This window comes from Acomys minous (genome assembly GCF_964271855.1).
Source record: "Acomys minous genome assembly, chromosome: 5".
Lineage (NCBI taxonomy): Eukaryota > Metazoa > Chordata > Mammalia > Rodentia > Muridae > Acomys > Acomys minous.
The window spans coordinates 28,877,292-28,904,119 of NC_140494.1; the positions used below are offsets into that span (position 1 = coordinate 28,877,292).

Below are 26,828 nucleotides of genomic sequence, written 5' to 3' on the forward strand. Positions count from 1 at the left end.
TTTTGTCGTGTGGGACAGGCTTCAATTTCAATGTGTTGGTTACACACACAACACTTGAGCCACTATTGAACATACTTCTTTAAAAAAGGATGATGATGATGATGATGATGATGATTAATTGAATGTATATCCAGATTGTAATCCCCTTGCTCTTAATCTTCCTGTTCCCACCCTCACCACTCCTCTGATCTATTCCTCTTCCCTAGACCTCTGACATGTGGGGTCCTCCTCCCCTGCTGTCTGACCACAGCCTATCATGTCTCATCTGGACAGTCTGCATCCCTCTCCTCTGTGTTCTCATCGGGCCTCTCTGACACGGGGCAGTGATCAAATCCCAGGCATCAGAGATCTTGTAAGAAGCAGTCCTCCACCTCCCCCACCCTTCCCCATGTGGAGAATGAGCTGTCAATTGGCTACACCTGAACCGGGAGGTCCAGGGCCTCTGTTTGCCCTGTCCTTGCTTGGTGTATTAGTCCATGCAGACCCCCTGGGTCCAGATCCGTCAGCCTTGATGGTCCTCCTTGTGGAGCTCCTGACAAGCCCCACCTCACCCTGCCCTTCATGCCCCATCTCTTCCATACAACTTACAGCTTTTCCCCCAGAGTCCAATATGCAACATGTAGAGATCATGGCCCAATGTTTCTGTATCTGTCCTGATCCCCCACTGGGTGGAGTCTCTCAGAGGACATCTGTGTTGGGCTAATATCCACTTATAAGTGAATATATACCATGCATGTCTTTCTGGGTCTTGGTTACCTCACTCAACATGATTGTTTATACTTCTATCCATTTTCCTGCAAATTTTAAGATTTCCAAAAATATGGAACACTTTACAAATTCCCTATGTAAGAATGACACGCAAATTTTTGATTCATGGCCATACTTTGTTAGGCAGGTTGGTATGGTAGATCCAAGGTTTCACAGCTGAGTAAGAGCATCTTTTCCTTATCTTTCCATCTGCATTATAGAAGGATGAAGCTAGTCATCAATAAGGAAGCATTGTCCATCTAGCACAGCTGTATCTAATGTATCTAATGGCACAGCTGCTTGACAAAGATCCAGTAAAGCTGAGTATATGATGCAACTGCCATTGGGCCATGATCTCTAACTGTTGCATGCCAGGGGGAGGTTTCAACATTTATACAACTTGAGATATTGGATTGATGGGAAATTTCTCATGAATCATTTATGCCTTCTCCCAGGAGTACTGCTTCTAAGCTTCCCCAGTAAAGTCCTGAGCATACTAATGCTCTGCTTTTAGGGTGATATCTTTCTGGCCCTATTTGAAGGTCTTCCTTGTGCCCTGGAAGCTGTGACTCAGAGATGCCAGAGACCACCTTATGAGGCTGGGACTCAAAGATATTCTTGGAACATCTGCACCTGGACTTACTCAGGAACAAGATAATCAGAACCAAGTAAACTTAAAAAGACTTGGAGAAGAAAAGAGCTCTTATTTTTCTCTTATCTAATGTCAGGGAAAAAGGGGGGAAAGAAGGAAAGGATATAAGGGAAGGAAATAAGAGAAGGATATAAGGGAGGATATAGATTTATAGAATAAAAAGTAGATTATTGAATCTACTAGCCTCAAATATTTGACATTGGTATTCAAACATTTTACATTGGTATTGTAGATTGATGGAAATTTAAGGCTATTTTATCCAACTTTTGCTTTATGTTTGTATATTACATATTGATAGAAACTTAAAATTGTATATTGTATGTTGGTTAAAACTTAAGATCATTTTGTTCAATGTTTACTTAATGTATTATACATGTGCAACTCATTTGAAAAGGTGATGTACAGTTCTAGTCTTATGAAAGCCAACTGTTATAACTTATTCAGGATGGTTGGAGATGGAAATTGGTAGCTGGTCACTTATAAATCTTATTAGATATTAAATTTCTTAATTATAGAATAAGCTTTATTTGGTTTCTTGTATATGTTTTTAAAAGGAATAGATAGATGATGGATAGGATAGTTAGATAGATGGTCTTCAAACACTTCAGAGATCCACAGAAAATGGTATTTAATAATAAAGGGCTTTTATGAGAGAGAGATATATCTGCTCCTGGCAGCAACTCCAGTCTAATTATGAGGGCATCAAGAAATGATAGTGACAGATAGCCACTGCACTGAGGAATTGTGCTTATCTCTATTGCTGATGGCAGACTGACCGTCCACAGTGATCAAGCCTGATACTGAGAAATTGGCTGTCCAGCCTTGCAGAGACCAGGTGGGCCAGTCTTTCAGGATTCCTGCTTCAGAGCAGTCTGTCAGATGGTTTTGGGCCAGTGGGCTGAAGATGCCCTGACAATGGAGAGGAACCTGTGACTGTCCAGGCAGTCAGCTCTCTCTGTTCTGTCAATACCTTTGGAAGTTGCTTGCCTGCACTTCCTTCATATTAGGTAGTGTTTCCTTCTGGGATCTCTGATGGGGTTGAAGACTAGATAGACACGGTGTTGCTATTTTTTAAAAACTCTACACTAGGATAAGACTCAGTAGAATAGAATAGAAAGTGAAATAATTTCTCCAAGATTGTCAAATACAAATGGACTGGTCCTTGTAAATGTGACATTCACTGGATAATTTTCATAATTATTTTCATTGTACATAGTTTATTTAATAGAAAGGGGGAGAGGAAGGGGAGATAAACCCGTTTCTGTTTTGATCCAAGTGTGGGATGGGGAAGAGGGCAGGATGTTTACCACTTAGATGTGAGAAAGCAGCATGTTTTTCCACTTAGAAGTCGAATTAACTTCATGGGAGAGCTTGGTGAAAAACATCCTTGAACAGACTGAGAGGAGGTGTGCGTGTATATACATATTCCCAAAAAAGGGGAGGAGGCCTTTTGTTGGGACTTGGTTTTTGGCTGTTCATCCCTGCGCTTCAAGAGATGCTCCCAGAGGGAACTGCTCCAGGGAAAGCTTCCAGGCGTTGGACTCCAGCCGAGGCTTCAGGGTCCAGTTGTTCCAGGATCCAGCAGCAGCTTGGTGGAATCATGCTGACTACGCCAGGAGAACCAATCCTCCATCGATTGCCAGTGACAGTGCTGTCATTTACACAAACACAGATGTGCACGTCGGGGCTGAAGACAAGTGATTCCAAGATATTTTCCCGTCTTTATAACCCTAAAGAGACTGCGTTAGCAGAAAGCAAAAATGGGTTATTAAATCATTGGCTAAAGGGCTGAAGAAATGTTGTGGCCACTGCTTCTTTTTTGATTATTCAAGTTTGGTTCCAAGAACTCAAGCTATATGGATCACAGATGCTTGTAATTCCAGCTCCAGGGGATTGAAAACCTTTCCCAGCCTCCACAGGCCTCTATGCTCCTATGCAAAAACCTCACTCACCCAAATACTATGGTAGTTTTATAAGAATTTCCACCATGGGCTGGTATATGTGAATGCTTAGTCATCAGGGAGTAGTAGCACTTTCTGAGAAGAATTGGCACACGTGGCCTTGTTTGAGGAAGCGTCACTGGGGCTTTGAGGTTGCAAAAGCGCAATCCAAGCCCAGCGTCAGTCTCTACCCCCTTGGTTTGGGTCGTAGCTCTCAGCGCCTTCTTCAGTAGCGTGCCTGCCGTGCTCCTCGCTATAATCATGATGGACGAAACATCTGAAACTGTAAGCCAGCACCCAGGTAAATGCTTTCCCTTGTAAGAGTGGCTTTCGTCACGGTGTCTCGTCACAGCAATAGAATCAGGAACACATTCTTATGATTACAAACTTAAAAATTTATCTTTAACAACAAAGTGATGCAAAAATGATTATGTACAGAGGAAACACTTCATATGTGGAAAAGCGCACGCCAAGAGACAATTGGGTTTTGTTTTTGGCTTGTTTGTTTTTCTTTTTGTGTTTCGCCTTGAATTTTTAGATTTTTAAGTGGCATAATGTGAGCCTTATTTAACAGTATACAGCCTGGCAATAGCAATTTGAACATAACTTATATGCATGATCAAATAAGGTAAATTTCTTAACCTGTCAAATGGCACAGCCACCGCAAGGCCCCACTTGGGTACTATTTCTACAATGAGCCCTAAAGAGGAAGTGAAGTGTGGGCTTTGAAACGATGACCTGAATCCAAGTCCCCTACTGGCCACTTCCTAAACTATCTGGTTATAGAGAAGTAACTCATAAGTAACTCATTTTGGCCTCAGTTTTCCTCCCCGGAAAATGGATGTAATAGCAGCCGTCACTTCAGGGGGTGGGAGTGAGGATAAATCTGTCCCTGTGTGTGCCTGGGTTACAGAAAGCTCTGTGTAACTATAAGCTATGGTGAAGGTTTACCCCTCCTGGCAGGTGGGGAAACAGGTGCAGAGAACGGAAATAAAGAGGTAATATGTCCTCCAGGATCCCAAAGCAAAGCCCTGTTAGTCCTCCAGGAGCACGACGGGGTTAGAAGCAGCAGATACCTCACGCAGCGCGCTTAAAGAAAAGTGCCACATTCAGGGAGGACCAGAGGCGGCCAGTGCTGTCCCACCTCCCAGAGCTAGGCTAAGGAAACCAGAGATGAGGGCTGTGAAGCGGAGGCTTGGGCAGTCATCAAAGATGAACAGGAACGGGACGGACCCGCCCTCTAGTGGAGGAAGCAAGCACTACAGCTGAGGGTGCTGAGGAGTCTAGACTCCGATGGAGGCATTCAGTGTCTCAAATGAAACTGAGGCCAGGGCCACCTAAGTTGTATGTGGTAGGCTGAGGCTGGCTGGTCTGTCCTCCAGACCTACGGATCTCCGAATATAGGGCAGAGACGATGAAGGAGGGACTCAGATCCCTTGGCGTTGACATTACTTTCCTCCATTACGAGAACGGGCTAGGAAGGCTCCACACATAGCCCCATCTCACGGCTTAATTGGGTTTTTGAATGGAAATACTAGTGCCTGGATGCTGTTGGCTAGAGGATTCTCTAAGGCCCCCTAAAGGATAAAGGATACTACCTTTGTTGCACTTCAGAAGCTGAAAGTAACACTTTACGGATGATGACACACATAATTTGATTGTAGGACATGGAGAAACACAGCTGGACTGGGTGCCGTACTCTGTCTGTACTAGGCGGCATTCAAAATACCAGGTGCTGTTACGTGGCTTGCTAGGGGCTAGTTATCATCAGCAGTCCTGCTTCTCTGTGGATCCTGTGTGCTACACCTCCATACAGGACATGTCTGCTGGTTCAAAAGTTACACAGCTGTAGCGAGCACCACCAATAGCTTTGTTATTAGATACAAGGCCACTCTATAGGAGCGAATTCACATCTGGTTCTGCAATTCAGGACAAACATCTGTTGCTTGGGAAGGTTTAGACCCCAGTGAGGTGTTCAATGTCACTGGTTTCATGAAATGGATGCGATGTGCTGCCTGTCAAGCGGCTTTCTAAGGATGGATGTATGCTTGGGCTCACAGATCACTGTTGCTGTCGGCTGCCATTGATAATGGAAGGAGGCCTACATTTTGGAATGGATGGCTATGCTTCAGACATTCATCACCATTGGCACAGCCGCTGGAAACTGGAGACTGATGCTGGGCAAAGTTACCCAATGCTTAGTTAGACCTCTATGTCACTGTCTCTAAGGCTCAGAGAGTATTATACAAGAGTAGAGAGACAGAATATAAGATCCATGGAAGGGAGAGAGTGTAGCAGTTCACCTGAATAGAAACGGTCTCCCACTGAAGGGGCTCATGAGACTCAGTAGGTAATCAACTTTACAAGTCCTAGAGAGCTGAATCAAGATTCATGATGGCCTCTCCTCACAGTTATGTAAATAAAAGCAATACTGGCCAGAGAAGTTTCTAACCAGCTGAGCAGTCGTAGGGAGGTTGTCTGACCTGAAGAGCGGCCTGCAATTCTTCCAGGGAGCGCGAAGCCTACAGCTTTCACGAGTCATCATTCACATTCACGCTGCTGTGCACTTTCTGATGATCCAGCAATATCTGAATCATCCTAGTGCCTGTAAAGAACCCTGACAAACTTCCTGGTTCCACAAGGAACTGCCTGCCATCATAGTCTCTTTCTGGCCTTTTATGTGGCAGGAATAGATGTGTGTTCTGTCTCATCAGGAAATCTCACACAGAAATAATTTAATATTTTTCCTACCTTTCATTTTAGGGGCCTCTCATCTATATTCTGAGTTCTTATAGGTTTCAGTGCTCCCATAGGGCCTGTCCCCTGATGGGCAGTGAACAAATCAAGGGCACCAGAGTTCCTGTCAGAGGAATTCCTTGCTACCCCCTGCCCCTGTGGAGAATGAGCTGTCATTGGCTACATCTGAACAGGGGCACAGGTTTTCTGCTTGCAATGTCCTGGACTGGTGCATCAGCCTGTGCAAGCCACTTTGGGTCTAGATCTGCCAGCCTTAATAGTCTCCTTGTGGGGTTCCTGACAGCCCCCCATCTTTTCATCCGGCAACTCTTCCATACGATTTTCAGATCTTTACCAAGAGTCTAAACTGCATGTCCCTGTGTATGTCCCAATGCCCCAGTGGGTGGAGTCTCTCAGAGGACATCTATGTTGGGATAATATCCACTTATAAGTGAGTATATATCATTTGTGTCTTTCTGGGTCTTATTACCTCACACAATATGATTATTTCTAGTTTTATTCATTTGCCTGCAAATTTCAAGATTTCCTTGTTTTTTGATAGCTGAATAGCATTCCATTCTTCAGTTGAGGGACATCTAGGTTGTTTCTGGATTCTGGCTATTACAAATAAAGCTTCTATGAACATAGTTGAGCAAATGTCCTTATTGTATGGTGAAATGTCTTTCGGGTATATGCCCAAGAGTGGAATAGCAGGGTCTTTTTTTTTTTAAATTAATTTATTCTTGTTACATCTCAATGGTTACCCTTGTATCCTCCCATTCTTCCCTCCCTCCCATTTTCCCCTTACTCCCCTCCCCTATGACTGTTCCTGAGGGGGATTACCTCCCCCTGTATATGCTCATAGGGTATCAAGTCTCTTCTTGGTAACCTGCTGTCCTTCCTCTGAGTGCCACCAGGTCTCCCCCTCCAGGGGACATGGTCAAAGGTGAGGCACCAGAGTACGTGAGAAAGTAATATCCCACTCTCCACTCTACTGTGGAGACTGATCTGACCATTGGCTAGATCTGAGTAGGGGTTTAAAGTTTACCACCTGTATTGTCTTTGGATGGTGCCTTAGTTTGAGTGGGACCCCTGGGCCCAAATCTGCCTATCATAATGTTCTACTTGTAGGTTTCTAGGACCCTCTGGATCCTTCTACTTTGGGAATAGCAGGGTCTTTAGGTAGCAATATTCCCAATTTTCAGAGAAAGTCCCAGATAAATTTCCGAAGTGGTTGTACAAGTTTGCACTTTTTCTACATCCTTCCAGCATGTGCTATCACCTGAGTGTTTGATCTTAGCCATTCCGGTAGATGTAAGATGGACTCTGAGACAATTTGATTTTCATTTCCCTGATGACTAGGGATGTTGAATATTTCTTTGTTTCTCAGCTATTTGATATTCCTCTATTGAGAATTCTCTGTTTAGCTCTGTACAAAAGGCCTGTAGAGAAAAGAGAAACATGGGGTGGGGCATCTTTGTGACAAGGTAGGCTCCTGGGTGGATATGAGAGGGACCCTATCAGAGACTCCTCGTAGCAGGGGCAAAAGACACTGAAGGGAGCACCCTCTAACTAGACGAGTCCTCTAGTAGAGAGAGTGCAACACCAATCCACCCACAAAACCTTCAACTCTGCCTACAAGATGTGCAGGGAAAAAGAGCAGATAGAGCAGAGAGTGAGGAAAGGTCCAACCAATGAATGGCGTAACCAAAGACCAACCGTCAACACTATTAATGGTATTCTGCCATTACTTGCAGACAGCAGCCAAGCACGGTTGTCCTCTGAGAGGCTCCACCCAGCAGCACCTCAAAACAGATGCTGAGAATCACAGCCAAGCATAGGGCAAGGCAATATGTAGGGAACCTGGAAGAAGAGTGCCTGGGGGCAGGGGTGTGTAGAGAAAAGGGCCTGAAGGTGACAGGAACCTCACAAGAAGACCAACAGAGCCAACCAACCAGGGCCCAGAGGGGCCTGCCAACACTGCAACACCAATCAAGGACCTTGCATGGACTGGACCTAGGCCCCCTACAAAGACGTAGCCGACAGCCAGCTCAGGCTTCATGTGGGTCCCCCAGAAGGGAAATGGGGGCTCTCTCTGACATGGACTCTTTTGCCAGCTATTAAGTCACTTCCCCTTGGCAGGACGGCCTTGCCAGGCCACAGGGGAAGAGGACACGCTCAGTCCTGATAAGACTTGAGGAGTTGGAGGGATGGCAGAGGGCTCTCCTTTTTTTGAGGAATAGGCAAGGGGCAGGTGGGAGCGGGAGGGAGGGCGGGGCTGGGGGGTGAGGAGGGATGGGGCTATGGCCAAGATGTAAAGTGAATAAATAAAAAAAAATTTTTTTAAAGGAAAATAAAAATTTAAAGAATTGGAGCACAAATAATGAAATACTACTCCACCATAAACAAAGATTATATAGGGGATATTGGCTGTTAATAATCAAGCCACAGTCCACGGAGTCTCAGAGAATAGATAGAGAGGAAGGAACTAGGGGGAAGACATATCTATCTCTATGAGAGAGAAATATATAGTTATGGATGGAAAGGGGAACATCAAGCCAGAGTAAGACTGGCACAGGGAACCGGGCGTGGTGGCGCACGCCTTTAATCCCAGCACTCGGGAGGCAGAGGCAGGTGGATCACTGTGAGTTCGAGGCCAGCCTGGTCTACAAAGCGAGTCCAGGACAGCCAAGGCTACACAGAGAAACCTTGTCTCAAAAAACAAAAAAACAAAAACAACAACAACAACAACAACAAAACAAAACAAAAAACAAAAAAGACTGGCACAGGGGAGAAAAATGCAAGGAGAGAAAACTGAAATAAGGGGCCTTTTTAGGGACACATGGGACCCTAACACAATAGAAGCTTCAGGACCCAGTTTTGGGTCCCAGCACCCACACTGGGCAGCTCACAGCTGCCACTCTAGTGCCAGGCCCTCACAGATACCCACACACACTGTGACACACACTGTGACACACACTGTGACACACACTCACACATACATGAGAATATGTGAGAGAAAATAAAGTCAATCTCTGGGCCTGTTGAATGAATCCAAACTCCTGGGCCTGACCTGTAACACCAGGAAGGAAAAAAAAAAAAAAAAAAAAAAAAAAAAAAAAAAGACAATCTGTAGTCAGATTGTCAAATTACCAGTGAAAACATTTTATAATCAGTACCAGTAACACCCCCCACGCCCCACCCCCCATCCAAAATTCATTTCTTGCCCTTCCCTTGCTGTGAGAAAAAAAAAAAAAGGAGAAAAAGAATATAAGAGGACATTAGAAATAGTGAGGATAAATAAAAAGGTAAGCACTCCCTTCACAAGCTTACCCTTTGGCAGGTAAATAAAAGTAATGCAGGAAAAGAAGAGTAGGTTTAAAAGTGACTAATAAGTTTATAAAATATATTTTATGCAAGCTTCTTGTGCTGAGACAGAACCCCAGGCTTTGTGTTTGTTAGGCAAGTGCTTGGCGACCACTGAGCTGCACCTGAATTCCATGGAAACTTAGGAAGGACACTTAGGTGAGGGCTAGAACAAAAACATTGCTCTGTAGAGTTTGAAAGTTAGGGAGAGTTAAAAATATGTGCAGGGAGGGAAGGAGAGACAATGAGAGGGTTGTACGAGTCAAGTGAGGGGACAGAGAAGCATGCATAGGAGAGAATTTTAATCATCTTTGATAGGCTAGTGAAAAAGGGGAAGACTTGAGTGCCAGGTAGCTGGAACTTTTATTTCAGAGACATGAGAAGCTGTGACAGATTCTAAGCAGGGGAGTGACAACACTGTCAGTTTCAATACGATCTAAGGATCCTATCTGTCTGTCTATCTATCTATCTATCTATCTATCTAGTAGGCATTGGTGTTTTGCCTGCACTTATGTCTGTGTGAAGGTGTTGGATCCCCTGACATTGTTGCAGACAGGTGTGAATTGCCATGTGGGTGCTGGGAATTGAACTTTCTCTGGAAGAGTAGCAGGTGGTCTTAACCACTGAGCCATCTATCCAGCCCCCAAATCTGAAACTTTTAAAGCTCAAAAATTCAGATTTTAGATGTCAAATCTATAACACAACAGGTAATTCCTTTTGTTTTGTGTTCATGGTGTGATTGTTAGGATGAGAAAGGTCTGTCATAGGTTCACACATTGACTATTTGGTTCCTGGTTGGTGGTGCTATTCGGGGAGGTTGTGGAACACCTAAGAGGCATAGCCTTCCTTTAGGAAATACATCACTGGAGTCTGGCCTTGGAGAGTATATAGTCTTATGCCACTTCCAGTTCAGTGTCTCTATTTCCTTTTTTAAAAATTAAAAAAAAATTTTTTTTTATTATGTACTGTGTTCTTCCTGCATGTACACCTGCAGGCCAGAAGAGGGCATTAGATTTCATTATAGATGGTTGTCAGCCACCATGTGGTTGCTGGGAATTGAACTCAGGACCTTTGGAAGAACAGACAGTGCCCTTATCTGCTGAGCCATCTCTCCAGCCCCCAGTGTCTCTATTTCATGCTTGCAGTTGAATATGTGAGATCTCAGCTTCCTGTTCAGGCTGTAAAGTTTGCCACTTGTCTGGCCTCCCCTGCGTTATGCCGCTCCCTCTGGAACTGTGAGCAGAAATAAAGTGTTCCCCAAATTACTTTCCGTTATGGCATTTTACCACAGCAACAAACAGTAATTCATATACAAGTTGGTATCATACAGTTGGGTTGCTGCTGTTAAGAACCTTACCGTGTTGTATTTTTGAACTCTTGGCTCTGGAACTTTTGACTGGAAAACCAGTTGAATGCTGTAAGCAGAACGTAATGGATCTTTCTAGTAGAAGCCTGGAAGATTATAGTGCTGAGAGTATTATGGACTGTGGAGGCCTATTTAAAGCAAAACACAAAACAAAGTAGTTCTCTATTAGAAACTGGGTTAGAGTTCCTAGAAAGCAACTGAATACAAAAGTTCCTGATAATGTAGTCAAATGTCTCTACCCTAAATTGGCATTAGAGCGTAGCACTGCCATCCATGTGGCACTGGCTTTGGGGAAATGAAAGATGTAAAAGTGAGGGGCTTAGGGACTTCTCCTCCAAGATTTCAGTGACTAAGTCCAGGAATCATTTGATAGGGAAATCACCCAGGAGGCCCTGTAGGCATAAGGTTATTGTGTAATTCAAATGTTGATTTTTGTACCCCCCCCCCATAGCTGGTTGCAATCCTTGCTCTGAGAAGCTCCTGTCTCAATGTTGTTGATAGCCAATTGCAGAGCAGGGGAGAGAACAGGGCTCTACTTCCTGCCAGACAGGGGAGGAGGAGTTAGAAGAGAAGGGGAGGATTCAGTCACTGGAGAGGTCTAGGAGAGATGAGGGGAGCAGGGGGGTAGGGAGGAGGAGGAAGAGAAGGAGCAGGAGGAGGAGGGGAGAGAGAGAGAGAGAGAGAGAGAGAGAGAGAGAGAGAGAGAGAGAGAGAGAGAGAGAGAGAGAGATCAGCAGGGAAACTTACAAAGTACAAGTATCTCTGGGGAATATGCTGGCAAGAAACCAACTTAGCTTAGAGGGTTAAGAATAGAGTAACGACTGCTCAGTCATTGGGTTGTAAAGCTTATTAAATATAAAAGAGTCTCAATTATTTGTCTGATAGCTGGTTTAAGAGAGAAACTGAGAAACAAACACAATTTTATAAAAATAACTTTAACAAGGCCCTGAGAGGAAGGGGTTGTGGGGAGGTGATTGCATGCAGCTACAAAAGTGAACCCTCGTTTGCAATGGAGACCCCAAGACGCTGGAGATGCTAAAGCCATGAAATAACTGCCAGAGAGAGAGAGATGCATTGTGGGAGTGCAACCAGTTCAATGGAAAGTTGTATGCTGCGGGCAACAGTGCTGGAGAAGTAGGGCCATTTACGCCCCTTGAAATGAAAATTCGAGACATCAGACATAGAGCTATAGGATTTAGTGTTTGCCTGCTGCATTTTGGACACATTTGGTTCATTATTTCCCTACTATGTTCCCAATATTCTTTGGAAAGGAAATGTATATTCTCTGCCACTGTATAGTCAATTTGCTTTTATGCTTTACAGGAGGATCATAGTTAAGAGATTGCCTTGAGTCTCAGAAAAGATAGTGGACTTTTAGACAAACTGAGGCTGTCAGAGACTATTGAGACTATGAAAGTGGGAAGAAATGCATTTTGCACTATGATATGGCCATAAGAGTCAGGTGTGGTGGCGCAAGGTGTTAATCCCAGCACTTGGGAGGCAGAGGCTGGCAGATCTCTGTGAGTTAGAAGTCAGCCTGGTCTACAGAGGGATTCCAGAACAGCCAGGACTACACAGAAAAACAAACAAACAAACAAAAAGTTGGTCTGATATGGCCATAAGCCTCTTGAAGTCAGTGAGTAAAACACGGTGGCCTGAATGGTAAATGTGCCCCTCCTCCAATGGGTCATGTATTTGAACATTTTGTTGCTGGCTGTTGGTGCTATTTGAGGAGGCTGTGGAAACTGTGATGTGGCGACTAGGGGAACTACGTCATGGGGTGGGGTAGGCTTAGAGAGTTTATAGCCTTGATCCATCAGCTTTACCCCACTTCCAGTTAACTCTTCGCTTTATACTATGGTTGAAATGTGATCTTTCAGTTTCCTGATCTAGCTAGCCACCGTGCTACCCCACTGTTATAGACTCTCCCTTCTGGACCCTGCAAATAAAGAAAGACTCCTTCTTCCTTCAGTGACTTGTGATCATGAGGACTAATCCACCTGTATTCCAGAGCTTTCAGTCCACCTTGAGTTCTGCTATCGGAGCCACGCAGTCATGGCCAGAACCCCTACCATCTGCAGACCGATCAGTGGGAACTGAAAACATGAAAGCTGTGATTTTAAAACCAGTGTCAAATCCTGACTGCACCAGGATAAGGCTTTGCTGAGCACAACTTGGGAGGTAAAAGCAACAGTTTATTAGCATCCTATACAAACTTAGCAGGACATTATCTTTGTACGTGGCTTTCTTCTCCAAGGTCACCTGATATTCTAAAGTGGATGCTAAGATCATGCCCACGTTCCAATCAGTAAAGAGGAAGCCTCCCTAGGGAGCTTTCCTAGAAGTTTCAACTCACATTTCATCAGCCACACACAGTCATATGGCCAGTTTTCCTCGCTGGGCTAGGAAAAATGATGTTCCTCACAACACGGAGTGCCCTGTAATTAAGGAAGACAGTGAAAAGACACTGCATGAGCATACAGAAACTTTGCCCGTGTGACTGCTTCCTTGATCCTCCTTGCCAGATGCTGGGCTTCCTTATTAAAGTTATACTCTCAACCTTCGTGAGCCCACATATATTTACTATTTTTATTCATAATGAGCATGGAAGGATGAATAAAGGGACAGACTAGGATTAAAGCCATATAGTCTCAAAACTGATGATGACTTTTAAGTCTGAGGTAGTTGAATCAGTTTCCAAGGGGGCCTTCTACATATCCAGAAACCATAGCTGTCCCAGCATCCTCATGTATCCCCTAAACAAAAGTTTCGGTCATGCACCAAAGAGTATGGATAAATGTCACTTCCCAAATCTCTCCTGCATATCAGCTTTCTTCCTTGATAAGGGGGAGCCTGGCTCCAGAATACGGAACACTTTTGTGTTTTTGGCAATTATGAGGTTTCATAAGATTTGGCACAAGTGTATGAATCTACTCAATATTTTCTTGTGGAGATTTCATTTGAAAGAGACTTTCTGAGCATTTTGACACTTTGTGGAAGTTCTACTACACAGGAGAACATTTGGTACATTCATGTGGGTAAATGTATATATTTAAAGGTAGCAGGTTGACATTTTTCAGACCTTATCATTAGTTGGCTATATAATCACTCTCATTACTGGAAACACTCTAAACTTACTGGATTGTAATTTCTCAAGGCCAGGCACTACATTAGAACTGCTTTTGTAGCCGGGCGTGGTGGCGCACGCCTTTAATCCCAGCACTCGGGAGGCAGAGGCAGGCGGATAGCTGTGAGATCGAGGCCAGCCTGGTCTACAAAGTGAGTCCAGGATGGCCAAGGGCACACAGAGGAAACTCTGTCTCGAAAAAAAAAAAAAAAAAAAAAAAAAGAACTGCTTTTGTATCTTTAAAGTTCCTCGGTCAGTATACTGTCAAGAAATGTTTTGTTTACAAATAGAATACCCAAAGTGATCAGAGTCAGGTCAAGTCAGCATGTCTGATATACCAGTTGACATCACAGACAGCTTCTCACCGGAGTCCTTATCTGAAGAGAAGGACTGACTCTGGAAGGTAAAAAGGTGACAAGTTACACTTTTGTGTCGACAACTGCCTTGGATATGTCTGAGTAACTGACACAGAAGCTAGCTTTTCAGGTGTCATGAAAAGGGCAGCTATATACTGAGTATCTCTCTTTCACTCCAACTCTGCATTTCCTTTATTTTGAACACCAGGTTAGGTCCCAGATGTTATGTGGCTGAATCTGTTCTGTGCGGTGGGACAATTTAAGAGTTGTCCAAAGGACTGCTGCATATTTTATGGACACCCATATGGCTGATCTAAGGTTGCGTTATGTTCTCTTGGTTCAATTAAGATTGCTTATTCTTGTTGACACTTTTTCTTTTTGAGGTGCTAGGGATTGAGCCCATGTCTTTACATATGCTAGTAAGGAATGTTACTATTGAACTACAATCCCAACTTCTGGTTTTCCTTTATAATTAGATTTTACTGTATAAAAATTAATGTTAATACTGACTATGGCTTAAAGATATGGTTCCACAAAACTTGTTAAAAACACAAACAATTGCCTGCCCTATGGCTGGCTGTCCCTCAGAGGCTGGAAGAAAGACACCCAAGCACCTGCTGCGGGCCACTATGATGAACAAATGTGTAATGGGGGGATAGGAGACATGGAGTAGAGAGATAGAAGAGAAAATGAAGCCAAGAGGTTTGTACACTGTGGAAAAAGGTGAAAGTGGAGACTCAATGGCAGGGAAGACCAGGGAGATAGGAGGCCATGGTGAGGTCCTGGCCCAGGATGCCATCGAAGCCAATTTCTAGGTCCATGGTCCTGCTGCACCCGGAAATTCTGTCAATGTCTATGGCCCACGTTACCACCAAAGACCAAGTAAGTGGATATGTGTGGTCTGGGCTCCACTGGAGACCATGCGGGGAGTCTGAGGGCTGTGCTGTCTGAGTGGCCTGTGATGATGCTACCTAAGGCCCTGGGAACATCCAGGCACAGGCTGCTGCTTGGTGGTGGGGGGCGGGGATGGATGTCTGGGTCTGTGTTAATGTCTCAGGCCTGTAGTACTACCAAAGGACCAGCAGGTGGCCCTGGTCTGGACCGCCACCGGAGGCACTGTGCTAAGCTAGCCCTTGCCCCTCACCTCCGGAGCACAGTAAAGCCTACCCTGATGGTGAGGGAGTGGGTGAGCACAAGGAAGCTGCCCCTCAGCCTTGCCTGCAGTGGGATGGCTTGAGTGAGGGAGAGATGCTCTCATCTCCCCCCCCCCCCCCTCTTGCCCCCCGACTCCAACCTCCCTGGCTTGAAGCAGGCACCTAGCCCTGCACCTCACCAGCTGCAGCACTTGAGAGAGTGCTCGCTCACCTGGGAAGCAGAGTAGAGCTGGCTCTGGGTCAAGAGTACAGATGAGCTGGTCCTGAGAACACGAGAGCAGGAGAGCTGCCCCTGCCCCTTGATGGCTGAAGCATTCAGCGAGCTGGCCGGGGTAGTGCTTGAGATTTTACCCTCGTGCTGCAGGTCCACGATAGCTGGAGGGCTGAGCAACTGCATCTCCTCCCAGGTCCAGGGCTTTGAGTTGGCTCACTCCAACAACTTCCCCATCTATGATCTTCTGGAGCACGTGAAAGGGCCAGTCCTGCAGATCTAAAGCTGCAGCCTCTCCATGACACAGGGCAACAGCAGGCTATCTGAGAGGAGTTCCATGAGGCTCCAGTAGCAGGAACCAGAGGTCTCATATCAGACGAATAACTCATTGCAATAAACATTTACAAGTAAAGATGTGTGGGCCAAAGAGTATACTGTGTGACACAACACAGCTTTCAGGGCATGATTTTTTTTTTAAAAATAATTGTATCTTACTTTATTGTCTTTTTGTGAGGAGGTTGCAAGAGCAGACGGCAGACACTAAGGGACGGGGAGATAAATGGGACTGGGGTGCATGATGTGAAATTCACAAAGAATTACTTTAAAAGTTAAAAAAAAATATTTTTTCTGGGTAAAGAGAACCAAACCAATACACACTGAAGAGAATTGACTTAGTTCATCAAGTTCAGTGCTTACTTTTAAAATATCAAATTCTTGAATAATGACGTATTTGGAAGCTGTATGACTCCTCTAAGACCTTGAACTCCTGATCCTCCTGTCTTCACTGCATACCTGGATTACAGTCATAAGTTAACCATTTCTGGTTCACGCAGGGTTGGGGATGGTAGAAGAGCCCCAGCACCCTTCACTATTTGTAAAGGACTACGGTCGCTTTCCTCACCTTTCCAATGTTCATCTTGGTTCGCGAGCTGACCCAAGCACAAAATCTATGGCATTTGAAACATAAAACAAGTGCAGTCCAAACTCAGAACACTGCAACTAGTTGGTCAAGGGTTCAGCCCTAGGCCCCAGGCTCATTCTCAAGTCCTCCACGGAGCTTTTGACAGAACAAGGTACGCTCCCAACCCCACCGGGAGCTTCTAACATGAGCGACACTCAGAAGTCACCAGCCTGCCTCTCATGCTACGGGAAGAACTACCTACTTCCTGCCCCTGCGACTTGGGAGCGGAAGAGCGGAGAGCCGCTTTGGCGTCACGGCGAAGAAGTTCTTGCCCGAAGCTCCCATGTGCGCACCCTCCAGCGAGAAGAAATCTGCTTTCAAAGCTGGGACAAGGAGCCCGGCGGGGCTTAGCAGTATGGCGGAAAAAGGAAGGCAGCCGGCTCGGGGCGGGGCCGCGAGGAGGGGGCGGGCCCGCGAGGAGGGGGGCGGGGCGAACGCAGGCAGGCGTGGGGCGGGGCCCCGCGAGCAGCATCTGCGCGCCGCGCCTCGCCGCGCCACGCCACGCCGGGGGACGCTCCCACTCCGGCGGTTCACTCGGCGTATTCCGCGCGCCCTAGCCCGCGTGGTCTCCGGCGTGAACCGGAACCGCTTGCGGAAGTCGCCGCTGCGAGCCGGGCGCTGACCGAGAGCGCGGTGGGAGGCGGCCTGCGCGGCGCCGCCCGCCATGGCCGCGGCGGGGTGAGCTCTGCGTGGGGCCGCAGTCGCGGACTCAGGCTCCTCCGCCGCGAACCGGGGGCCGAGGCTTGTAGCAGCCAGGGCCGCTGCCTGCTGCGGTCGCCGCTGTAGCCGCCCCGCTAGTCGCCGCCGTCCATGGCGAGGCCCCGTCGCCGCCGTCGCTGCTGACCCGGGGCCGGCGCGGCTTCCGCCCTCCACGGGGCGCGGGCGGCCTGTCTTTGCGCCGGAGCCTGCGCCCGCGCCCCGGGGCTGGTAAGGGCTACCAGCCGGGCGGTCGACGATGGGGAACACAACCTCGTGCTGCGTCTCGTCCAGCCCCAAGCTCCGGAGGAATGCGCACTCGCGGCTGGAGTCCTACCGGCCGGACACGGACCTCAGCCGCGAGGACACGGGCTGCAATTTGCAGCACATCAGCGACCGGGAAAACATCGATGGTGAGCTGCGCCGGCCTCTCCCTCCCTTCCCGTTCCCTCCCCTGCGCGACTTGGGGCCTTGCGGCTCTGCTGCCCCGGGCTAGGCCTGCAGGGAGCAGTGGAAACTTGGCTAGCCCAGGCCCTGAGGTCCAGTACCGGGCGTGTGGTATGCGTGTGCACCGGTGCGTCTCGGAGGTGACAGGGGAGGCCCCGGGAAGGGTGCTTTGGGGATGTTGCGGGAGTCGTTACGTTTGGGTGGCGGTGGTATTTGCCCTTTCCAAAAAGAAGGGGATTGCTTGAAGGTGAGTTTTTTTTTTCTTTTTTCTTTTCTTTTCTTTTTTTTTTTTACCTGGAGGTCTTTATCTAGATTTGGCCTGCGGTCACCCAGTCAACTCTACTCCACCCTTATTTTCATTAAAAACCAAACCAGGCCCAAAGGATATGCTTGTGACTGTATATGCACATATACATATGTATGAAACGTGTACGTACACTCCGCCACACGCAAATACTTTATGGGGATGGTTACAGAGTTGAAGTAAAGGCTCAGCTCAGAATGTTTTTTAAACACAAATAGTACCAGGCGATCTAGTTTTCGTTTGTGCTAGAACTACAGTCCTATGAATTTCAGATTCATCTGGGTCACTTGCACATTTGAAAAAAGTTAAAAGGGGTCATTATTACACCTAGTAATGTGTCATCGTACTGATATCGCAGTTTATTTCTCTACTGTTTTGTAATCAAACTCTATAAGTAGATTGCACGCTGAGCATAAAATACATTTATGATTTCCAACTCAATAGATTAGAAGGTGGAAATATATCTTTAGGCCTTGTTTTTTTTTCTCTTCTTCTTATATTTGTGAAAATCGTCATACATGTAATCTGGTTAAATTCATCTGAAGTTTTCCTTATGTGAATGAATTTACAACTGGTATTATTTACTTTTGTTTTCATTGGGATGGAGCACTCCTTGCAATGTGAGAAGCTACATTTAAACGTTAAAGGAAAGAGTTTTGCCCTTGTGCCTAGTCTAAAGAATGTCACTTTAGGGCAGCAGCTTTATTAAATGAGTATCAGAATTATACTCACACAGTTTATAGTAAATTCTGGTACATAATTTGTCTAGTGTTACTTAAGGTTTGCTTTTATTTATGTGTACGCGTGTGCCTGCGGATGTGTTAGCTGCGTGTGGTACTTGAGGTCCGAGGAAGGTGGTGTACCCCTGTGATCTGGAGCTCCAGGTGGGTGTGAGCTGTGGGTGCTGGGAGCCTCTGTCAGGTTCCCGGGAAGATCAAGAAGGACACCCTTAATCGCTGAGCCGCTTTCCCAGCCCCTCTAGTGTCAGCCATTAACTAGCTTGGTCTTCTCTTTAGATGATGTTGACCTGCGGCCACAATTTACCTATTTAAAAACATGCGGAAGAATATTAAAGTGAGAACTCCTTCCAAACAGCATAGTAAAACTGTATCTTAAAGAGAGGAATGAAGAAAAATGAACAGGTTCGTTGTAGAGGGCTGGTAACCAGTCCTGTACAGTGCTGGCAAGCAAAACCAGATGGGGTACTTTAATAATTAATTTTGTTATACAGGTTTACATTAGGCCGTTTCAGGCAAGTATGTGGTGTACTTTGAGCTTATCCCCTCCGCCTTTCACTACTCCTCCATTTTCAAACCTTCCCTTTTCCCTTAATCTCCTTTGTTCCCAAACGGTTTTGTTTCTATTTTCGTATCATTTCACATACAGCATTTTATGCATCCATTAAGTCTGGGACCCGTAAGTGAGGTAAAACACACACTATTTGCGCGTCTGAGATTGCCTTAATTTGTCTAGTACCATTCTCTCCAGTTGTTCCCGTATTACTTCAAGTGACACAGTCTTATCTCTGTGGCGGGAGTGAATTCTTTTGCAACATAAATAATTTTCCATGCCTCATTTGGTGGGCAGTAGTGCAATGTGCAAGTATTTCTCGCTGTCTTTGTCTGTCTGTCTGTCTCTGTCTCTGTCTCTCTGTGTGTGTGTGTTTAAACTTTTGGACAAATACCCAAGAGTGGTATAGCTGAGTCATAGGTAGATCTGTTCTTTAGGGATCTTCGTACTGACTAACATAGTCTGGACTAGGGTGCATCTTCACCATCAGTGTATAAGGGCCTTCCGTTCTGTCTGCTTTCTCACCAGCATTTGTTACTTGTTTTCTTAATAAATGCCATTGTTACTAAGGTGAGATTGAAAATGTCACTGTAGTTTTTGATGTGTGTTTCTTTAATGGCTGGTGACGTTAGAACTCTGTGTGTACCAGGCTGGCCTCAAACTCGCAGAGATCTGCCGCCTCTTGCTTCAGATTGCTTCTGCTCCGAACGCTGGGGTTACAGATGTGCACTAACAGGCTTGGTTCATTCCCTTACTGCCAGTTTGCACCTTTCAGAATTGCCTGTTTAAATCATTAGACTAGTTTTGATTAGAGGAGGATTAGTTTTTTGGTCACCGGTCATCAGAGTTTTGAGTGTTCTAGATTTTAACCCTGTGTCAGATGTACAGCTGGCAGAGATTTCTCTCATTCTGTAAGCTGTCTCTTCATGCAGTTATTTTCTTGAGCATTCATTGATGATGATGATAATTTCACCTTCATGAAAATCCATTTATCAGAGGGGCTGGAGAGATGGCTCAGAGGTTAAGAGCACTGTCTATTCTTCCAAAGGTCCTGAGTTCAATTCCCAGCAACCACATGGTGGCTCACAACCACCTATACTGAAATCTGGTGCCCTTTTCTGGGGGACAGGCACACATGTGGGCAGAACACTGTATATGTAATAAATAAATCTTTAAAAAAAAAGAGAGAAAAATCCACTTATCAGTTGTTGGTGCTATTTTTTGACTGTCTGGAGTCCTGCTTAGAAGTATTTGCCTATGTTGGTATCTTATGTTTTTTTCTACTTTGTCCTTATTAGTTTTAAGAGTTTCAGGTCTTGAATTAAAATCTTCGATCTGTTTAGAGTTGGTTTTTGTATGTGCTGAGACATGGGTCTAGTTTTTTTTCTTCCATGTGTAGATAGCCAGGTTTGCTAGAAATATTGTTGAAGAGGCTGTCTGATCAAACGTATAGTTTTCTGATTTTGGAAAAAAATTTTTTGTGTATATATGGCTTGGTCCCCTGTGCTTTTCCATTGATTTATGATTCTGTTTTTGTACTAGTAATATAATGCTTTTTGTTTTCTTCATTTTGAGCCAGGGTCTTACTTTGTAGCTATGGCTGGCTTGGAACTCACTAAGTAGACCAGGCTGGCCTCAGACTCAAAGAGATCCGTCTGTACGCCTCCTGAGTGCTGGATTAGCCAGTGACATTTTTTATTACAATGTCTTTGTAGTTCAACTTGAAATCAGGTGTGGTGATAATCTCTGGCATTATTCTTTTGCACTGGATTGCTTTACTGTTTGTGTTTCTATTTGAATTTTAAGTTTTTGTTGTTGTTGTTTTTGTTTTTTTAATGGAAGAATGGTGTTGGAATTTTGAGGGGAATTGCCTCCAATCTGTAAATTTTTTTGGTAGTATAGCTATTTTCATAATATTTATTGTATACTTTATGAGCGTGGGATGGTTTTCCATCTTATAGTATCTTAGATTAAATTTTTTTTTTTTTTAGTGTTTTAAAGTTTTCTTTGTAGAAGTTATTTACTTCCTTCACTAGCTTTATTGCAAGGCTTTTGTTTTTTGTTTGATTTTTAGGTTATGTGAATGGAATTATTTTTCTTTTATCTTGTGCCATATTTTCATTATTGGTATCTAGGAAAGCTACTGACTTTTGTATTTAATTTTTTTTTTTGTATTTTAATTTTTGTGTCCTGTCTCTTTGCTGAAAGTTTTTTTTTTATTAGCTCTAGTAGTTTTCTGGTGGTCTTTAGAATCTCTTATGTATAGATTATATTATCTTCCAATGAGGTTTCTCTGATTTATTTCTTCCTCACTTGTATCTCTTTTATTCTTTCATCATATTGTCCTTCCTAAAATTAAAGGCATAATATTGAGTAAAGAGTGGAAACAGACACTTTTGTCTTATTCTTAATTTATTGGAAATGCTTTCAAACCTCTCCCCCCATTAGGTTTAGGTATAGAGGTTTGTTTTATATGGCTTGTATTATGCTGGTACATTCTTTGTTTTTCTAATTTCTCTAGAACTTTAATTATGAAGGGTTGCATTTTGCTAAGTCTATTGAGACAATCACGTGATTTGAGATAATCACGTGATTTGTGTCCATAGACCAATTTATGTGATGCATTGCAGAAACCACTTTTTAAAACCATGAATGACTTTTTTTTTTGGGATATGTTCTTGAGTTTTGTTTGCAGAAATAGTTTTCCTTTTTGTTGTATACTAATACTTGGTGGAGGTGATTTTTTGTTTTTTGTTTTTTAAATGAGAGATTAGAAACAACCCAAAACAGAGAAAGACAAAACAAACAAAAAGACTTACAATATTCAACCAAGTTGAATATTACTATGCACTGTAGCAGAGAAATGGATATAAAATGACTGTAATCAGCTGTTTGTCACTAGGCCTTTGTCTTAGCTCTAGTTACTATTGCTGTGATGAGACCCCAAGACCTAAAGCAACATAAAAAGAATTTGTTTGGTTTACAGATTATCTTGAATCATAGTCCATTGAGGGAAACCAAGCGAGGAGCTGATACAGATGCCATAGAGATGCGCTGCTTACTGTCTTGCTACTCACGGCTTGCTTAGCCTGCATTCATATATGTATCTCCCAGGCCCAGCAGTCCAGAGGTGGCTCCCACTCACAGTGGGCTGGATCCTCCTACATCAGTCAATAATTAAGAAATGCCCAGCTAGATTTCCAAAGTGGTTGTACTAGTTTGCATTCCCACCTGCAATGAAGGAGTGTTCCCCTTTCTCCACATCCTCACCAACATGCAGTGTCACTTGAGTTTTTGATCTTAGCCATTCTGATGGGTGTAAGATGGAATCTCAAAGTTGTTTTGATGTGCATTTCTCTGAGGACTAACGATGTTGAACATTTCTTTAAGTGTTTCTCAGCCATTTGATATTCCTCTGTTGCGAAGTCTCTGTTTAGTTCTGAGCCCCATTTCTCAATTGGATTATTTGGTTTGGTGGTGTTTAATTTCTTGAGTTCTTTATATAGTTTAGATATTAGACCTTTGTCAGATGCAGGGCTTCCTCAAGACCCAGCTATTCCACTCCTTGGAATATACCCAGAAAAAGCTCCAGCACACAACAGGGACATATGCTCTACCATGTTCATAGCGGCCTTATTCATAATAGCCAGAACATGGAAACAGCCTAAGTGTCCCTCAGTAGAAGAATGGATAAAGAAATTGTGGTACATTTACACTATGAAACACTACTCAGCTATTAAAAACAAGGAATTCCCGAAATTTGTGGACAAATGGATTGATCTAGAAATGATCATAATGAGTGAGTTAAGCCAGAAGCAGAAAGACTCAAATGGTATATACTCACTTATATCTAAACACTAGCCCAAGGGTCATGTCCCATGAAAGTCTTCACTTACCAGGAAAGTGGGACAGAGGGGAGGACATCCTGTTGGGACTTTAGGTGAGAGAAGCATGGGAGAATGGGGAAATAGAAGGATCCAGAGGGTCCTAGAAACCTACAAGAACATTATAATGGGCAGATTTGGGCCCAGGGATCCTGCTCAAACTAAGGCACCAGCCAAGGACAATATGTGCAGTAAACTTCCAACCCCTGTCCAGATCTAGCCAATGGACAGGACATTCTTCACAGTTGAGTGGAGAGTGGGGACTGACTTTCACACAAACCCTGGTGCCCCATATTTGACCACGTCTCCTGGATGGGGAGGCCTGGTGGCACTCAGAGGAAGGATAGCAGGTTACGAAGAAGAAACTTGATATCCTATGAGCATATACCTGGTGGGGTGGGGTGGGGAGGGGCCCTCAGTCACAGTCATAGGGGGAAAGCGGGAGGGAGGGAGGAATGGGATAGCTATTGAGATGTAAAATGAATGAATTAAAAAAAAAAAAAAAAAAGAAATGCCCAGCAAGCTTGATTTATGGAGGAATTTTCTCAATCGAGATTCTGTCCTCTCGGATAACTCTAGCTTGTGTATAGAAAACACCTACACAGAACAGGCTTATAGAAGAATTTTGCCATTGAAGTATAGGATAGCATGGTGTGTTCTGTACTGGCTGCTTTTGTGTCAGTTTAACAGAAGCTAGAGTCATCCATCATAGAGGAGTTAGCCTCAGCCGAGGAGGTGGCGCCATGAGATCCAGCTGAAAGGGATTTTCTTCTCAATTAATGATCAGTGTGGGGAGGATCGAGCTTCCTGGGCTGGTAGTCCTGGGTTCTATAAAAAAAGCAGACTGAGCAATGTATGTGAAGCAGTAGACAGTAAGCAGCTCCCCCATGGCCTCTGCATCAGCTCCTGCCTCCAGGCTCCATCCCTGCATGAGTTCCTGTCCTGACTTCTTCAGTCATGAACTATGATCTGGAGAGTGAGCCAGATAAGCAAGCCCTTTCCTCCCTAATGTGCTTTTTGGTCATGGTGTTTAATCACAGCAGTAGAAACTCTTTAGGACATGGTCTTTCATTTGAAAGGAATCTACGTTTCATTTGTGAGTCAGTTTTTTTAGTAAAATCTCTGGATGATCATAAACTTGTTCTGCATATTTAGGATAATTTAGAGCATAAAGCTGTTAGTAAGGTTTCTTGTGGAGGTTGTAGTGTCTTCTTCAGTCCATTTTCTATGACCATCCTAGTTTAGACTTCTAAATACTAATTTGTCATATAAATAGTATTCTGCCTCCCAAATTCAACATATGAATCCAGGATTTATTTAACCAGAAGTCTTCAGTATTGGTATCATTTAGAGCTGAAATCTAGGCCTATTCATTAGTATGAATAGGTTTATTTAAAGGTTTCTAAGTAACTCTAAGATGCAGCTGGGATGTTGGCAGTGCAACCTGCTGTTGTAGGCTTATTTTGGTATCGAATCATGTAATGGCAGCAGATTTAAGTAAAAATGTGTATAGATGCACTGTATGTCTTTACTTACCTATGCGTGGATATTTCCATTTCTCTGTTACATTTGGTCTTTGGCAGCCTTGTGTTCCATTCAGGGATTTATTTAACTTCAGACCACTTTTAAACAGTTGTATCTGCACTGAATACATGTAAAGTTGTTTTTATATCTGTTCTCCACACATGTTAATAACTATTTAAATAGCAGTTATATTCAGTATTGTAAGTAATCTAGAGAGGATCTGTGTGTGCAGGAGGATGTCTGTCAGCTGTGTGTAAACACTTGGGCATTTCTAGGAAGGAATTACTACCTGCAGATTCTGGTATCTTAACAGGATCCGGGAACAATCACCTGAAGCTACTGAGGGGCAAATGTATATTGTTAAATTGTTAGTAAATTCTAAAAATTACTTGTCAAGACTTTTGAGTATGCCATAATGGTCTTTCTTACTTGAAAACCCTCCCAGGCAACTAGTAATACTGAAGGTTGATAGTTTGTTCTTGACTTGAGAATATCTGTGTTTCTTTAAATGGTAGATAGATGCATTTGCCCACTACACTCTAAAAATAGAAAGGGGCAATGTTTGTCCCTGGTATGTTGGTTGCTTGCATTAAGCTAGGTAGGTGTCTGTGCTCAGTGGGCGCTTGCTAGCCCTCTGTACTAATGTTAGATTTTTTGTGGTTTTGAAAGTGGACAGTTTAACCCACTCCCTAGAAGTTACTTCTCATAAAGTCATTTAGAGGTCAGGTAACAAGACGACTTACCACTGATAGTAAAAATCACAGCTGTTCTACCATCATTGTGTACCCAACACTCTTCAGAGTGTAAATGTAAGGGTGGATGTAGTCTAACAGCTAGTCACAAAGGTGAATAAGAAAAGATAATAGACTAGGAAGGCTAGATGCTGGTAAAGAATACGTGAGTCATGACAGGATATAAAGCTAATTTTTCTAGTTTTAACTGTCTTGAATCCTGCCCCCCCCCAAAGGCCCCCCACCCCACGCACACATGCTCGTGGTGGGTAAGTATATAAAAATACAGTTGATAATACAAGTATAAAATGTAAAGCAAAGCCCCACAGCTTCAAAATGGCTATTTTAATTGCATAGAACGTCAGTGAAACATAAAGACTTTGGGTCTGGGTAAGTGCTTACTTGAGCGGGTGCATTAGTCTAGCTCCTTGGCTTGTTGGTTTGTTTGTTTAGTTCTTTACAATAAAGTAATTTTTATTAAAAATAAAAAGAAATAGAAAACCTAGCTATGCATTTTTCAGAACATTGTGTTGCGTTGAGTTTGTTTTGAAATTGTTAAACTATGGGGTAGAAAGGAAAAAGAACTTTTTTAGTGAAGATCAACTATATGACTTCTGTATGAAAGGGAAAGATCTTTGCTGTAAAATGTACTAAGTTAGCAATAGTTTCTTTTTAGTTCACATCATGCTCTGATAACTCTGAAAATATTTTGCTTAAAGCCAGTAAAGGTAGTAAGGATCAAAATGAGGCCAAAATGCTTAATAAACTGAAAGTGCTTCATGAAAATGAGCATGGTACCAGTATCTGATTTCTTCTATGGAATGTAAAATGCTTAAAGAGCTACAACCAGCTGTGTTGGAACTGCCCCTAGGCAGTGGAGCTAGAAACCCAGAACCAGAGTGGATCTAGTTGTGTATCAAGGGTGACAGCCAGAGTCACAGCACCATTAGATTCCCTGTAGAAGACTGAGGAGTTTCCTTAATTTGTTAGGGCCCTCAACTCAGGCTAAACTGGAATATGTGAAAGAATTTTAGGAGTAGCCCAGAAGCAGGATGGAGGTCTTATTAAAGATAATTTATAGTATTTAAGCATGAGGATTAAGAGAAAGAGGCAAACACAAGGAAAGTTGAGACACATTCAACGCATGGGGTGGGCTTTTCAAAGACTAGTCAAAGCTCACTGTCTTTATGATAGGTATATATAGGACTTGAGTGGGTTTTGAGACTATTATCTTCAAAGAATGGCTACAAAATCTAAATGATTCCTTAGGTGTTTGTTGAGGTACTTGGCAGGACTAGGTAAAGCAAGCAGTAGATCATAGGGGTGCTGGAGCGCC

General features: G+C 43.9%; 2 protein-coding genes across 3 annotated transcripts in view; one reads left to right on the forward strand and one right to left on the reverse strand.

The window, feature by feature from the left end:
• Nucleotides 1–7,245: 7,245 nt before the first annotated feature.
• Nucleotides 7,246–17,576, reverse strand: LOC311597040 (uncharacterized protein). The gene is made up of 2 exons (XM_084781087.1): nt 16,819–17,576; nt 7,246–7,517 (listed from the first exon to the last, which is right to left on the reverse strand). Exons 1-2 carry the CDS (start codon nt 17,280–17,282, stop codon nt 7,499–7,501), a joined length of 483 nt encoding a protein of 160 aa, XP_084637213.1. The 5' UTR covers nt 17,283–17,576; the 3' UTR covers nt 7,246–7,498.
• The window catches only part of CCNY (cyclin Y), a 115,580-nt gene continuing 105,992 nt past the window's right edge, over nt 17,241–26,828 (forward strand). The window contains exon 1 of one of the 2 annotated variants that reach the window (XM_084781085.1): nt 17,241–17,725. In XM_084781085.1, coding sequence (XP_084637211.1) covers nt 17,572–17,725 — 154 coding nt within the window. In that variant the 5' untranslated portion in view covers nt 17,241–17,571. Of the gene's footprint in view, nt 17,726–19,079; nt 19,206–26,828 lie in introns of those variants that run through there. The other variant, XM_084781086.1, reaches the window with a different exon arrangement.

What these genes read in the sequence shown, in the direction of transcription:
- LOC311597040 (XM_084781087.1), bottom strand. Translation starts at nt 17,282, where the DNA reads ATGGCGGGCGGCGCCGCGCAGGCCGCCTCCCACCGCGCTCTCGGTCAG.